The 14,627-nt window shown below is 47.8% G+C and overlaps 1 protein-coding gene across 1 annotated transcript in view; it reads left to right on the forward strand.

The window, feature by feature from the left end:
- The window catches only part of TNN (tenascin N), a 72,416-nt gene that overhangs the window by 47,396 nt on the left and 10,393 nt on the right, over positions 1-14,627 (forward strand). Inside the window, exons 13-18 of the mRNA XM_018060625.1 lie at positions 2,113-2,376; positions 4,924-5,054; positions 6,053-6,185; positions 6,859-7,010; positions 12,618-12,714; positions 13,623-13,790. Of these exons, the coding sequence (XP_017916114.1) occupies positions 2,113-2,376; positions 4,924-5,054; positions 6,053-6,185; positions 6,859-7,010; positions 12,618-12,714; positions 13,623-13,790 (945 nt within the window). The remainder of the gene's footprint in view (positions 1-2,112; positions 2,377-4,923; positions 5,055-6,052; positions 6,186-6,858; positions 7,011-12,617; positions 12,715-13,622; positions 13,791-14,627) is intronic.

Here is a 14,627-nt window from a genome sequence, read left to right on the forward strand (position 1 = left end):
GGGAAGAACAAGTGTGTGGCCCTGATTTGGAACAGCACGAGATGGTTGAAGAACTTGAAAGGAGGCTGGTGTCGCTGGAGCATAGAGGCGGGGAGAGAAAGTGGCATGAGATGATGGGGGCAGGGGGAAGGGGCAGGGGGAAAGTTCAGGTCATATAGGACCACCCAGTACCTCAAAGAGGGAGCATGTTATATCTATTAGGAGAAGAATGGAATGAGGTAATATTCATTTAAAAAAGGTCATTCAGGCCACAGTGAGGAGAATAAATGGGAGAGATGACAGGAGTAGAGGGGGAAGATTAGTCGAGTTGATAGAGAGAGATGGACAAGTGTGGCGGCAATAGGGATGAGAAAAGAGGACATCAGGGCACATATTTTGGAGGCATCAGTGACGGTGTTTGTTGATGGATGAGATGTGGAGCAGGAAGAAGGTGAGGAACCAAGTATGACATCTGTATCTGACTTGAGCAACATGGACAATTGGGGCATCTTCTGAGCGATAAACAGATTTGAGGAGGAACATTAAGACTTTTAAATGCTTAAGCTTGAGGTACTCATGGGATTTCTTGCTTAATTGAGAGGCTTATTTATTGATTCTACAAGTATTTATTGAGTGTTTAGTACATGCTAGGTGCTGCGGTGGATATGCTCTTGTAGATATGTCAGGGACTCAGAATTGCTAGAAACACAGGGGCTCAGAATTGATAGGCACTGGGGAGCTGTAAGCATCCGGCTGGTGTTTAAAGCTGTGAGGGACTTCCCTGGTGGTCCAGGGTTGAGAATCCATCTTCCAATGCAGGGGATGCAGGTTCTATCCCCAGTCAGGGAATTGAGATTTCACATGCTGGGGGGCAGCTATTGAGCACCTCAACTAGAAAGCCCACGTACCACACCTGGAGAGAAGCCCACGTGCCACAAGAAAAGATCCTGCATGCTTCAAGGAAGATCCCACGTGCTGTGACTAAGACCTGACACAGCCCTAAGTAAATGACTAGAATATTAATAAAGCTGAGGACATGGCTGAGATCACCTGTAGACAGAGAGGAAGAGAGGGCACCTCAGGTTCCCCTACGTTTTCAGGTTCCTGATGGAAATCAAAGAGGAGGAGGCAGTTAAGAGAAACCCAGTGGAGTGTATAGTCATGGAAGCCAAGGGCTGAGAGTGTTTTGAGACAGGGGTAGTGGCTCAGCTCTACCAAATGCTGCTCAAAGGTCGAGCAAAGTGGGCATGACAGGTGTCCATTGAATTTGGCAAGATGAGGTTGTTGGTGACCTAGACTAGCAGATATAGTGATGTGCTGTAGAAAATGCTAAACTTCGCTGAGCTGAGGAGTGAACAGAAGGTGGGATATACAGGCGGGTTCACCTGAGAAGTCTGTCAGTTCAGGGAAGCAGAGGGACGGGAGAGCCTAGAGCTGGTTTGTCTGGGAATGACGGGAGATGGGGAGAGACTGATGGCACAGGTGAGCGGGCAGATGAAAGGGAGCAAAGGCCTTGAGAAGGTGAAAGGGCTCAAGATTCAGGAGGAAGAGCGTCTAGGTTTTTTGTCTAGTTTTTTTTTGTTTCTTCATCTTTAGGCCATGCCACACAGTATGTGGGATCCCAGCTTCCTGACCAGGGATCGAACCCATGCCCCTGAATTGGCAACACAGAGTCTCAGCCACTGGACCACCAGGGAAGTCCCCAGAGTCCAAGTTTTAATGCAAGAAAACAGCAGGATCTTGGACAAGTCTTTTCTGTTCTCTAGATCTCCCTTCTCCTCCCCTTTTATGAAAGGGAAGAAGTTTGAAAGATGTAACTTCTCAGCTCTCGAATTCTGTGGAACAAAATAGCTATATACCATGGAGATAGCAAAAGAGGTCCCTTCAGCTGCCATTTGGGTTGCTTGTCTTGTTGCTCAGATTTTTATTTTTATGGGAACTAGAAGGACAAAAAATTTCCAAGGTCGATAAACTTGGAGAAGATAAAATTCCTTTCAGTTTTAATATAACATTTCTCCAGGGGTTTGTTTCCCCTGGAAAAATGTTTTCAGTGGAATTGTATTGTTAATAAACGTATCATGAATGGTGATATGTTCCTTTGGCCCTAAAATTCAGCATTTCCTTTTTAAAAAGAAATTGACAGCCCCCAGAACCTGGTGACTGAGCAGGTGACGGAGAACACGGCCACCGTCTCCTGGGCCCCGGTGCAGGCCGTCATCGACAGGTACCTGGTGCGCTACACCTCTGCTGACGGAGACACCAGGGAGGTTCCAGTGGGGAAGGAGCAGAGCAGCACCGTCCTGACGGGCCTGAGGCCGGGCGTGGAGTACACGGTCCACGTGTGGGCCCAGAAGGGGGACCAGGAGAGCAGGAAGGCCGACACCACGGCCCCGACAGGTACTGTGAGGGGTGGGGCCACGGAGCCCTTCGCACCTAACAGGAGATTGCCTTCCTCCGCATCTAGTCTGAGGAGGGGAGCAGGGAACACAGTGTTGCCCCGAGGGCATTCTTTTCACCTTTCTGAGGTAATGCGTTGACAGACAGTTTAGGAAGGAAGTGGTGTGAAGGAAGCCTGTGTGGAAGGGGGCCTCCCTCACACCGCCTTCACCCAGCCCAGCGCCCGGCCTCTATCCTGACCTGAGGACCTGGCTGGGCCTCCGCTCCAGTTTGGGGAAGAGGGAGGCGAGAAGCCCTTTCTGCCTCCATCTCCACACTGGGGGCAGTGGTGGAGCATCTTCCTTCTCTCACTGTCCCTCTCCAGTTGGCCACCAAATGGGCCTGGACTGCCTGTATTTTGTGTGCATGATGAGGCCTCCCTGGGGCCTGACAGGATCACGCAGCCCACACTGACGTCCTCAGGTCTGTTTGGACAGTCTGGGCACAGCCTGGCCATCCCCTGTGAGGCCACAGTATTACCATGCGTGGCCACTGGAATGAGAGGTGCCTTGAATGTATTTGTTATTTTTATCAGTTACAGTTAACGGACATTTTTAGTAAAAAAGTAATACATGCTTATAGTGAAAATTTCTGAACTAAACAAAGGTGTGTAGAAAGAAACTCTTTTTCACACCCAAGGCTCCCTGATACCCAGGACTTCTCTCTTGGGGTGGTCAGCGTCTTCCTCCTTCCTTCTCCCCCTCCCTCCCTTCCTCCATCCCCGTCTCCCCCCAACCCCCAGTCTCCCTCGCTCTTCCTCGCTCCTCTGTTCCTCTCTCTCTCTTTCTTTATCTCCTCTTTGTTTCACTTTCCCCATTAATTTTTTTATTTTTTGCCTGCACTGTGCAGTGTGTGAGATCTTAGTTCCCTGACCAGGGATCAAACCTGCACCCCCTGTAGTGAAAGCTCAGAGTCTTAACCAGCAAATCACCAGAGAAGCCCCCTCCCCGTTTTTAAAGACAATATGTAGAAATAACTAAGACAGACATCTCAGGTTCGTAACCTGGGGATGGGTGGGCAGTCAAAGGGGTGGCAGAAGCCAGCTCAAGATATTTACGTAGTTTAGGTTTTCCTTTGATTTTGAAACCAGGAAATTCAGTTTTTCCGCTTGATGGATGGAATAAAACCCAGACCAGATGTTATGCTTTAGAAAGCCATACCACGCTGATATTACAGAAACTCAAAATTTGTCAAAACATCCTAATTCGAAACAACAGCTGCCTGATTTCTATTAAAATACTGCATTTCAGTTCTCAGCTGAAATGCTACTGGGTAGAAAATAGCTTGGAGACATCTTTTTTGGAAACTTCTAAATTAAAATCACCCTCTATGATAATGATTTTTTAAAATGGAAATTTCCATTCATATCTTGTTTACTTAAAAAAAAAAAAGTGAGCCGTCTGACCAATTACTGTGGCGTTGACTAGAATTTTTGCTGAGACGTAGTCTTCCTGGTCTAAGTGCATGCACACACCCATGCTTTCCCTCTGGTGTTTGAGTGGAGAAGCGCGTGGGGATGAGAAGACATCTCTGCTTTTCCTCCATCTCCGCTATCCCGTCTCCCTTTCTCTCCTCTTTTGTACAGGCATCTCCCCTGCTTCCCCATTTTGTACAGGGTATGCTTCTAAGGCTGCACACTTAGTTACCTAAGACACAGAAGTTTATATTGCTGTACCAACTTAATTTCTATTATACGTTCCCATTCTGTTTGCTAGTTGGAAATCTCAGTAAATTTAGAGTCATGCTCTTCCTCAGGGCTGAGTGTGAGGTCTCAGGTGATTTTCCAAGGCCAGGCATGGGGTCCCATCCGGTTTTTCAGTCATCTTTCTGTTTACTGAGTGCCCCTGGTTTCTGTATGCAGGGGCCTTTCAGATCTGTTTGCCTCTGCTATGCCCAAACTCAGAGTGCCATTTACCACATCATACATATATATGCTGCATTGGGTCTTAGTCCTTCCTTGCCACTTTGGGAGCCCTGCCATCTCCAGGACCTTGCTGATTGAGGTTGCTCATACTCACCGCTCTGCGGCTTCCCTGGTGGATCAGTCAGTAAAGAATCTGCCTGCAGTCCAGGAGACCTGGGCTTGATCCCTGGGTCAGGAAGAACCCCTGGAAAAGGAAATGGCAACCCACTCCAGTATTCTTGCCTGGAGAATCCCATCCCATGGACAGAGGCGCCTGGTGGGCTACAGTTTATGGGGTTACAAGAGTCAGACAGACTGAGTGACTAAACCACCACCACCACCACTCTCTGCAGATCTGCTGGGGAAGTGGGAGCCCAGGTTCACTCCCTCTGAAACTTACCCCTTAACCGTCTTGTCCTCCATGGGTTTATACTTTTAGAAAAATAGATCCTAAAGACCTTATGGCAAAGAGGAATGGAGCCTGCTACTTGCTTGATAGGAAGAAGAAAATGGGAATGTGTAGGGAGAGAATATAAGCGGAAATCTCAAAAATTACCTCTTCTCATTACCTTAGTAATAATAATTACTTGATGTTTTATGTACAGACATTGACCCTCCCCAAAACCTTCATCCTTCTGCTGTAACCCACTCTGGTGGGGTATTGACCTGGACACCCCCCTCTGCCGAGATTGATGGCTATATTCTGACCTACCAGTTCCCGGATGGCACTGTGAAGGTACTGGACACTCGTCTTTTCTCTTCTGCCCCAGCCTCCATGTATAGCAACTCATTGGGGCCAACCAGCTTAATAGCTGGTCCCATGGCAACCTGCTTATGAATGTGTTGATCCCTACTGATCACTTGCTGTATGCAAGGGAGAATGCTAAACGTGGTCATTTTTGAACAGTGTACATGTGGTCTCATTTTATGGGACTAACCTTCATGCCTGCTCCTTCCTAGCTGCCTGTCACGTATCCGCTGGCCACACATCTGTCCTGTGTTACTTCCCCAGTAAATGTTAGCTCCACGAGGACAGGGAATTTTTGTCTACTTTGCCTCGCCTTGTGTCTAAAGTGTTTGGAACTTAGCACATGGTTTGTGTTCAATAAATACTTATTTAATAAATTTGATTAACCTTATTTCAAGAGTTATACCTCTCACCTGGAATTAGAAAGCCAACATATTTTTGTGACTTGTCCCAGTGGAAAGTTAGTGTTCTCTTTCCTCGAAAGAAAAAAGGGGGGTAGGAAAAAAGGAAAGGCACCTTGATTTATTCATTATCTCAGTAGTAAAGCTGCCCCTATAAGCCTAGGGAGAAAGGTTATTGAAAACCCAGCTATCTTCCTGCCTCAGATATCAGTGGCCAGCTTCACCTTGCCCATTGCTTTCTCAGCTTGGTGTTGCTAGCCTGTTGCTGCCAGGAATGGCTGTTGTTGGTGCCCCAGCTTGTATCTGGAGGGCAGGAGACCTCCTGTGTGCTCCCCTTGAGGGTGCTCCCCTGGTGGCAGTGTGAGGTGCTGGTTCCCAGCTAGAGCTCCCAGAAGTGCTGAATCTCCATGGCACAGCCCTAAAGAGAAGTGGCTAGAACCTACTGGGATTCTGGGTTACTACTGAGCCCTCAAAAAGACAAAACTCTACCCTCCCAAGGAGCTTCTCTCATTAGCACCAGGGAGTGCTGTTGACACCGAGGGTGCTGCGGGTGATGAGTGAATGTCTACTGTCTTTGTTTGGTAGGAGGTGCAGCTTGGAAGAGGGGACCAGAGGTTTGAGTTGCAAGGCCTTGAGCAGGGTGTCACCCTCCCTGTCTCCTTAGTTGCCTTTAAGGGTGATCGCCGGAGCAGGAGTGTATCTACCAACCTTTCCACAGGTAATGTGAGCTCGTGCACTCTGAACGAGAATGCAGTGCAGGACAAGCATGGGACAAGCCAGAAAATGTGTCCAACGAAGAGCGAGTGGCAACAGGGCTCTGGATTTCTCTAGACAAGGGGAAATGGAAGTGGGGTTATGAATTCAGAAGAAATCCATCCTATGGTAAAGAGATGAAGGAAGGGAGTGGAGTATTGTCTGGTGGAGGGGAAGGGGGGTTTGGTCAGAGGAGGAAGTGATGTGAACTTGACCTTATTTGGTGGCACCAGTGGTAAAGAACCCCCCTGCCAATGCAGGAGATGTAAGAGACGTGGGTTCAATCTCTGGGTTGGAAAGACCTACTGGAGGAGGGCATGGCCAACCCACTCCAGTATTCTTGCCTGGGGAATCCCACAGACAGAGGCGCCTGGCAGCTTGCGATGCATAGGGTCGCAAAGAGTTGGACACTGAAGTAATTTAGCACACACAACTAGTACATTTGGGGGTTTTTGATGCGAGCAAGGTGAGTGAGAAAAATAAGACGTGAGTGAAGAGTTGGAAGATGCAGAGTAGTAGGAGGTTCCAAAATATTATATTTCTAAACAAAATAAATGATCTTAAAATATGGGACTAGCCCCACTCCCCTCTTCCCTTGCCTTTCTCCCAACAACGCTGTCCTTCTGCTTGCTTCCCAGTTGGTGCCCGTTTTCCACACCCTTCGGACTGCAGTCAAGTTCAGCAGAACAGCAACGTCGCCAGTGGCCTCTACACCATCTACCTGCATGGGGATGCCAGCCGGCCCCTGCAGGTGTACTGTGACATGGACACAGATGGAGGCGGCTGGACTGTGAGTCACACAGAGCCCTGGGCATTGTCTTGTTTCTCAGCCCAGGGAGCTCTATTTCTTCTTCATCCACGGGAGAGAGATGTTTTGGTGCCTTGCAGCTATTTTCAGAGAATAGAGAACTGTAAGAACAGAGCCCGAGGTACTTGATTCCTGGGATAGAGCAGGCTTGGTTAAATTCAGGCTGATGTTTGGGAAGGCTTGTGGGTTTATCACCATCTATTAATACTAATCGCCTCTTTACATGAGTTGCCTACATTTTACTCTCTGCAAAGCACACTCATAAACATGACCTTCACATATAAGCTATAGAATGAGAGAGATTATATTGCTCATACTTTATAGATGGGTAGATTGAAGCCCAGAAGGAGAAGCACCCTGAACAAGTCACATATCATTCAGTTATCAGTCATGTCCGACTCTTTGTGACCCCCTGGATTGCAGCATGCCAGGCTTCCCTGTCCTTCACCATCCTCTGGAGTTTTCTCAAACTCATGTCTACTGAGTCGGTCACATGAGTTTATAACAAAGTTGGGACCAGATTCTAGGACTCCAGCCTTCTGGGTCATTGGTTTTCCCAGTGGGTCATCTCAGGTCGTCCAAGATGGAAACACATGGCCTCTTTGGGGGCTCAGTCCTCTGAATTTTGGAGCCTGTTGCCCAAGCTCTGCATCCTGGCTCCACCTACAGAAGCAGGGCCTTTGGAACTTTGATACAAAAGGCTAAACCCTGAAAGAGGGAAACTTGCAATGTTCTGATCATCTCACATCTGTGTGGAGGTTTTATTCTCTGTGGGCCATTAAACTGCATGGTACCTTCTTTGATTGCATCTGCTGATCCAATTATATGATGAGCTGCTTTTGAGACTTTCAATCTGATCTTTCCATCTCTCCTTACCCCCTTCTCCCTGTACCTGAACAGTGAGAGGCTCTCACTGCTCCAAACCAGCCTGCAGGCTTACCCGCTGTGCTTCCACCACTTGCTGTGGGAAGGAGAAAGCATGATCTCATAGAGCGCAGACTATGTTCATTTACACATTTACTCAGGGGCCTGCGGAACCAAAGACACTGCAGCAGCCGCAGATAAAATGATACCATCTGATAAGCAGGAAAGAGGAAAACTTATTATCCACAAAGCTGCATCTGATGGCCAAAAGGCAGAAATGGATCAGATGGGGGACATTCCTGGTTGATTTGTAAAAATAAAGGAACCGAGTGTCACATGGGAGGCCATCCACCTGACTAGACTCATAGGGCTGCACCTGCTGCTTCTCATCAGCACCACTGTGCTTCTGTCCCTTTAAGCTTGAAGCCAGTTCCCTGCCTTTGTCCCTGTAGTTACCCGTTGGCAGGATGTCTGTACTGTCCAGTGTGGTCTTTTTGTTGTTTGTTTGCTTTCGGGGGTGGATGGTGGTGTGCTGCATGGCATATGGGATCTTAGTTCCCCAATAAGGGATGGAACCCATGCTTCTTGCTTTGGAAGTGCAGTATCTTGACCAATGGACCTTCAGGGAAGTCCCTGTTGATGTGGCCCTTTTGAAAGCCAGCCTCACACAGGCAAAGAGATGTGTGTGTCTAGGACAATTTTTTGAAAGATACCTGTTGCTAGTCTGTCTGCCTGGGAGTATCCATGATTCTTTTCCACTAATATTTATTGAGTGCCTACTATGTGTCAGGTACTGTTTTGTATACTTAGGAACCAGCAGTGGACCAAATAGACAAAAATCCCTGAACTCAAGGAGCTTGCCTTTTACATCTTGCCCACACAAGTGACCTTTGCCAGAACACAGAGGTCAGTTTCAGAAATAACTCTGGGTTCCCACCAATGCCAGTGCCCCATCCCCTCCCTAATCTTGTTTTCTCGCCCAGGTTCCTGAAGATGCTACATGAACTGAGATCTGTAGGGTTCTCCTCGAAGCCACTACACTCCAGAAAATATGTGGGGTCCTGCAAACCTCTCCACCGAATCTTTTACTGGCGATTTCCACGTTCTGGGGTGTTCAAAAGTCTTCTGTCTCTGAAAGATGATCATAGCATGTTACCCTTATAAACTGAGCTTCTCAAATCCTTTTAAGGAAATCCTTCTCCACTCAGGCAGCAAGAACACAATTTGATTAACTTGGGTTAGCCAGAACTCTGCCCTGAGGTAGCTGAGGCTACGGGTGGGAAGCTGGAATGGGGACTATTAAGGAACACTTAAGCATCTCAAATATTTCCATTTCTGTTTCCCATCTTGCAAGTCCTAAGAACTACACGAGAGCCTCTTTCCACAGGCACCTAAGTGAGATTTTCATTTTTTCCTCCTAATTTACTCATTTAGGACTGAAAGTTCTAGAGTACAATGAAGCTCTGTTGTTAGAATCAGACAAAGATTTTTTTCTCCTTTGAGATTTATTTGGCAAGGGGTTTCTGTTATCCCAAATAGTTCATTATGAGGTATTTCACCTCATAGAAGGGAATGGACTAGATTCTCAGTGAGTCAATTAAGGCTGCCTGATCAAGATGTACAAATGATCCCCGTGGGTCAATTCATTTGAAATCTGACATTATAAAATGCAAGCTAACACATTTACTGAGATATAATAATCACTTATTATATCTGTATGAGCCAGACTCTGGCCTTTATGATTTATCGTGATTCATGACCATGCTGAAGCCTTGATTTAAGAGAATGACAAATAAGCTATTAACATCTTGATCTCATAGTTTAGAGAGGTGAGGCTAGTCAAGGTTAACTGACTTGCCCAAGGAGACAGCCAGTAAGTGTAGAGCTGGGTCTAAATAGTGATGCAAAGAGCATCAGAACCTTTTTTTTTTTTTTTCCAATTTCCCTAGCCACACTGAAGTATTAGTAAAATAAACAAAGAAGCAAACAAAAAAATGCTTTGGCACTACGTTCATGGATTGGAGATAGAGACCAAATGTCTTTGTAAAGCCTCTGTCCTAGGAGAGTGGGATCAGATTTGAGCCTGACCTTACACGGGAACTAACTGCATTAGGGGGAAAAGAATTTGATGCAATGTGTATGGAACCAAATGGTGATGCCTTAGGATTTCATTGTTCATGATCCAGGAGTCCCAGGTGCTGTGATAAGAAATGAACAGCGTCAGAATCTTAAGACATGCTCTTTAAACAGTAGACTCCACACAGCTGGTGTTTTCAGACTTCCTCAGGGAAAGATGAGGCAGTGTTTTATCTTTGCATCAGCCACTGAATAGTTGGCTGTGTGACTCTATTTCTCTACACTTTCTCATCTGTAAAATGGCATTGTATATTCTTGCCCTGGGTTCAGCCTTTAAAAGGGCTCAACGAGCGCTTGTTACATAGATCAGTAAGTGAAAAAAGAAATCAAGGAAGCCAGGGAAGGAAGGCAATGTCTCTACAAGATGGACACGTAAGAAGAGGGGAGAGGGAACAGCAGTGTTAGTGAGTGTTAGTACAGTTGTTCACCGTGAGCATCCCTACATTCTGCTCACAGCTCTACCTTTCACACACCGTCTCACGAGTCCTCCTAGCACCTCTAGGGGCAGACACCTCCTTCCCGCTTCCAACCCTGTTGGACAACAAGTCGACTGATGCTCAGGAACAGAAATGACTGAGTCACTAACCCCCTGCCAGGACCCCCATCCTTCATTCAGTGCCCCCCAGGCCAGCAGACAGGGACTGATGCTTCAGGAGTTGGCAGTGAGCTCTGGGCATTGTTGTGGGCAACCCACTCTCTCCTCCCTCCCTGTCTCTTCCCAGAGAAAAATGTATCAAGAATGCTCAAGTATTAGGAGGTCTACCTCACCAAATTCCAGATGAAGTGGTTAACTTCAAGGCACGTGGTGTGAAGCATGGTGGAAAAGAGGGGGATTGGAATTTGTGTTGGGGCTTCTGCTTCTGAAGGAGCACAAAGGACAGAAGGCAGAGAGGAAGATGCCACTCCGTTCTTAGGGAGTTCCGGACTCACGTGTGGGGTTAGCTAGGATGGCGTCTAGCATGGCTGCCAAGGCCAGGAGGAATTAGAAGTGCAAAAGCATACATAGGTGTCTTTAGCCTTTGGATGCTTTTTAGATTTACTTCATAGAAAAGAATCGAGTGATTCTGACCAGCACTGCCTTCCTTCCCCAGATGGAGGGATTTTTGAAAAGAAAGCAGCCCATACTCTCATGAAACAGCCCCCACTGTGTCTCTGTGTTGTCCCTTCTCACTCACTCTTCAGCTGAAACTGGTTGGCTTTCTGCCCTCATCACTCACTAGCACAGCCTTTGCTCAAGTCACCGGTGGTTCCGTGTCACCAGAGTCTGTGGGCAGTTTGGGCATCACGCTCCCTGACTTCTCACCAGCACTTGGCACTGTCGGGCACAGTTTTCTCTGGTGGCCTTTCTGATTCCCCATTTTCCCAGTTGTCCTTCACATCACCAGCTGCCCCTCTTTCTCCTTCATGAACTCATCTTGCAGTGCGTGGCTCTTATATCTTGGGAGCCACAAGGCTTCATTCTAGGCCACTTGCTCCTTTCAGTCCTGTTTTGGTCTCATCCTTCCAATGGCTTCATCTCCCTCTCTGTGTCCTGATGGCTTTCCATGTTAGTTAGGATGGAATGGGCTAAGCCGTAGTAGCAAACTAACACCTAATTCTAGTGATTTAACCCATAAAAGGTTTTTTTCTCATGTGTGCAAAGTCACTATTACGTGGTGACTCAGGGATTCAGACTGATTCCAGCTCATGGTTCTGCCCTGTTGACATGTGGCCTTCACCATGGCACCGTGGCCTGGGGCAATGGGGAGGAAGCACCGGTGACTTGAGCGAAGGCTGTGCTAGTGAGTGATGAGGGCAGAAAGCCAACCAGTTTCAGCGGAAGAGTGAGTGAGAGGGGACAACATGGAGACACAGTGGGGGCTGTTTCGTGAGAGTATGGGCTGCTTTCTTTTCCAAAATCCCTCTATCTGGGGAAGGAAGGCAGTGCTGGTCAGAATCACTTGATTCTTTTCTATGAAGTAAATCTAAAAAGCATCCAAAGGCTAAAGACACCTATGTATGCTTTTGCACTTCTAATTCCTCCCCACCCCTCACCCTGTGCTCCTGCTTTTAGTCCTGTAGCTGAACAAGTCACATGGTTCCAACTTAACTGCAAGAAAGGCTAAAACAAAAAGTCTCTTTGTGTCCTGGAGGAGAGGAGAGCGAAATTAGACTTGGTGAGTGCCAGCACTATCTCAGACACGTGCTCATCTTCTAAGTCCAGCCTGGCCTGCTCCTGAGAGCTCTGGGCCTTACGTTCAGCAGCTCCTATGGCACCTTCATTCACCAGGATGCCTCAGAAGCCACTCACACTCACCAGGTGCCCAAATGAGCGATGTTGCCCCATGGAAACTGTCCTCTCTCAGAGCCCCTTTCTCAGTGATCGGCAGAGTGAATGGCCGTCAGCACTGGGAGCCCAGAACTCCAAAGCCAGTCTTGATGTCCTCCTCTCTCTCAGCTCCACTTCAGTCCATCACCACCTCTGTCAGTTTCATCTGCTGGCCACTTCTGTCCATCTTCAGGGCAGCCCCCAGCATGCCACGCTGTCCTCTCTCATTCAGCCACGTCTGTCAACGTGTGTCAGAGAGAAACTCCAGTCTCCCTCTTCAGGTCTTCCAGAGGCGGAACACCGGGCAGCTGGATTTCTTCAAGCGCTGGCGGACCTACGTGGAAGGCTTCGGGGACCCCATGAAGGAGTTCTGGCTTGGTATGATCTTTGAGCATCCCTGAAGGCTGGAGTGTGGAGGGGAGATTCCTCCCTAAGAAGCTGATCAGGCAGCTTGAGGGAGCTCCCTGCATTCAGGAAGAGCTCCAGGTGACGGGGGCACTGAGGAAGCTGCCCACCAGGGTGTCGGTGGGGCAGGGTCATTGGGAAGGTTCTCGTGTGCACTGAGTGTGTGGGAGGGTGGGACTGTCACATGTGGGCTTTATGCTGCATTTGAGCCCCACACAATCTGCCTGCAGCCTGAACTTCTCAGAAGCCACAGGAGGAGAGCAGTTATTGATTGATTGGGATTCTGGGCTCTCACTGGGCGGTCACACAGGTTCCCTGGAATTCTGTGAGGAATGCCAGTCATTGTGGCATTGTTTTCTCCCTTTTCCTTCTGCTCTTTTCTGGAGCAGATGTTTGTGGAGAATGAAATAGCCAGAAGCATCAATTGGGAAATGAAGAATTAGAAACTCATCACGTGGATTCAAAGCATCTGATAGAGTAGATGAGTTTTGTGGTTTGCTTGGTTCAAAAATCCCATTAGTGACCTTGGAGTCAGTGGTTGATCTCCTCTCCCACTTGGTGAGATAAGTGGATAATAGGTAGGAATGCTCCTGCTTGAGAGAGAAGGAGTCATCCCATGATTACCCACCCCCCTACCCCTGCTCCCTTCCAGAGGGCATGGTTTCCACACTCAGAAGCATGACTGTGCCAAAGACATAATGGGTTGAGAAAACAGGTCCCCCCACCCTCCCGCCAGAAGAGATGGAATAGGGAGGACCCTCCCATTATCACAGGAGGAAAAGGCCAAGGCATCTTTGGGGGACTCAAAGTCTCAGATGCAAATGGTGGGTGCTCACACACACAGGGTGATTGGTTACCAGAATTCTGTTCCTTGTTCTTAGGACTTGACAAGCTACACAACCTCACCATGGGCACGCCCACCCGCTATGAGGTGAGAGTGGACTTACAGACTGCCAACGAATCTGCCTATGCCGTGTACGACTCCTTCCAGGTGGCCTCCAGCAAGGAGCGGTACAGGCTCACAGTCGGGAAATACAGAGGCACGGCAGGTAAGACGAAATGTGTCCTTCCTGCTGGGGTCTCCTGCTTGGTATGTCTTGAGGATGGGTCGGCCCCCTGCCATGGACCTGGGGGATGGAATATAGTTTTACGAAGGTGCATTGTCCTCATTGAACAGTTGAGGCTCACTCCCTGTAGGGGGTTAAACAGAATTGTCAAAGCAATCTTTGACCATCATAAAATCAGAACTTCTGTATGTTACACACTGATCCTGTACCAGTAAAATTCTTCCTCTTCTACTGCCCGAATTCAGGCTGTTGTACATTAGTTGATGAACCCACATTCCGAGAGATTTCACTGTGTCTGCCCACCTCTTATTAGGCTTCAGTAGTGTGGCTACCACCCTCGCACAGTGGTGTCTGTGTGTGTGTTATTTACATTTATTGCGGTACTTTGTCATTAATAAAGACAGAAGAATGAAAGTGCTGATTCACACAGTAAGAAGTCTAGGTCTCATTAACTCCACACAACTATTACAACGCAGAAATTAACGGTTCAGCTGAAAAGGAGGGGAACGGTAGCCTCAATTAGCGTCTCACTGGATTTAAGCCAGTTGGTGGTGTGTTAAGTCGTGAAAGGAAAAGAACAAAATTAAGCAGCTGATGAAATACTGGAATTATGACCCTGAGCATTTTCCTTAAGAGGCAAGGTGTGGTTATTGTTTTAATACTATACTTTAAACCCTAGCAAGTAAGTCTAGTGTTTGACTTAGCGTGATTTTGACTTTGTTGGGGCTATGTAGGAGTGTGTGTGTGTGTGTGTGTGTGTGTGTGTGTGTGTGTGTGTGTTAGTCGCACAGTCGTGTCCAACTCTTTGGGACCCCAGTG

The sequence above is a fragment of the Capra hircus genome, chromosome 16 (assembly GCF_001704415.2).
Source record: "Capra hircus breed San Clemente chromosome 16, ASM170441v1, whole genome shotgun sequence".
Taxonomy (NCBI): domain Eukaryota; kingdom Metazoa; phylum Chordata; class Mammalia; order Artiodactyla; family Bovidae; genus Capra; species Capra hircus.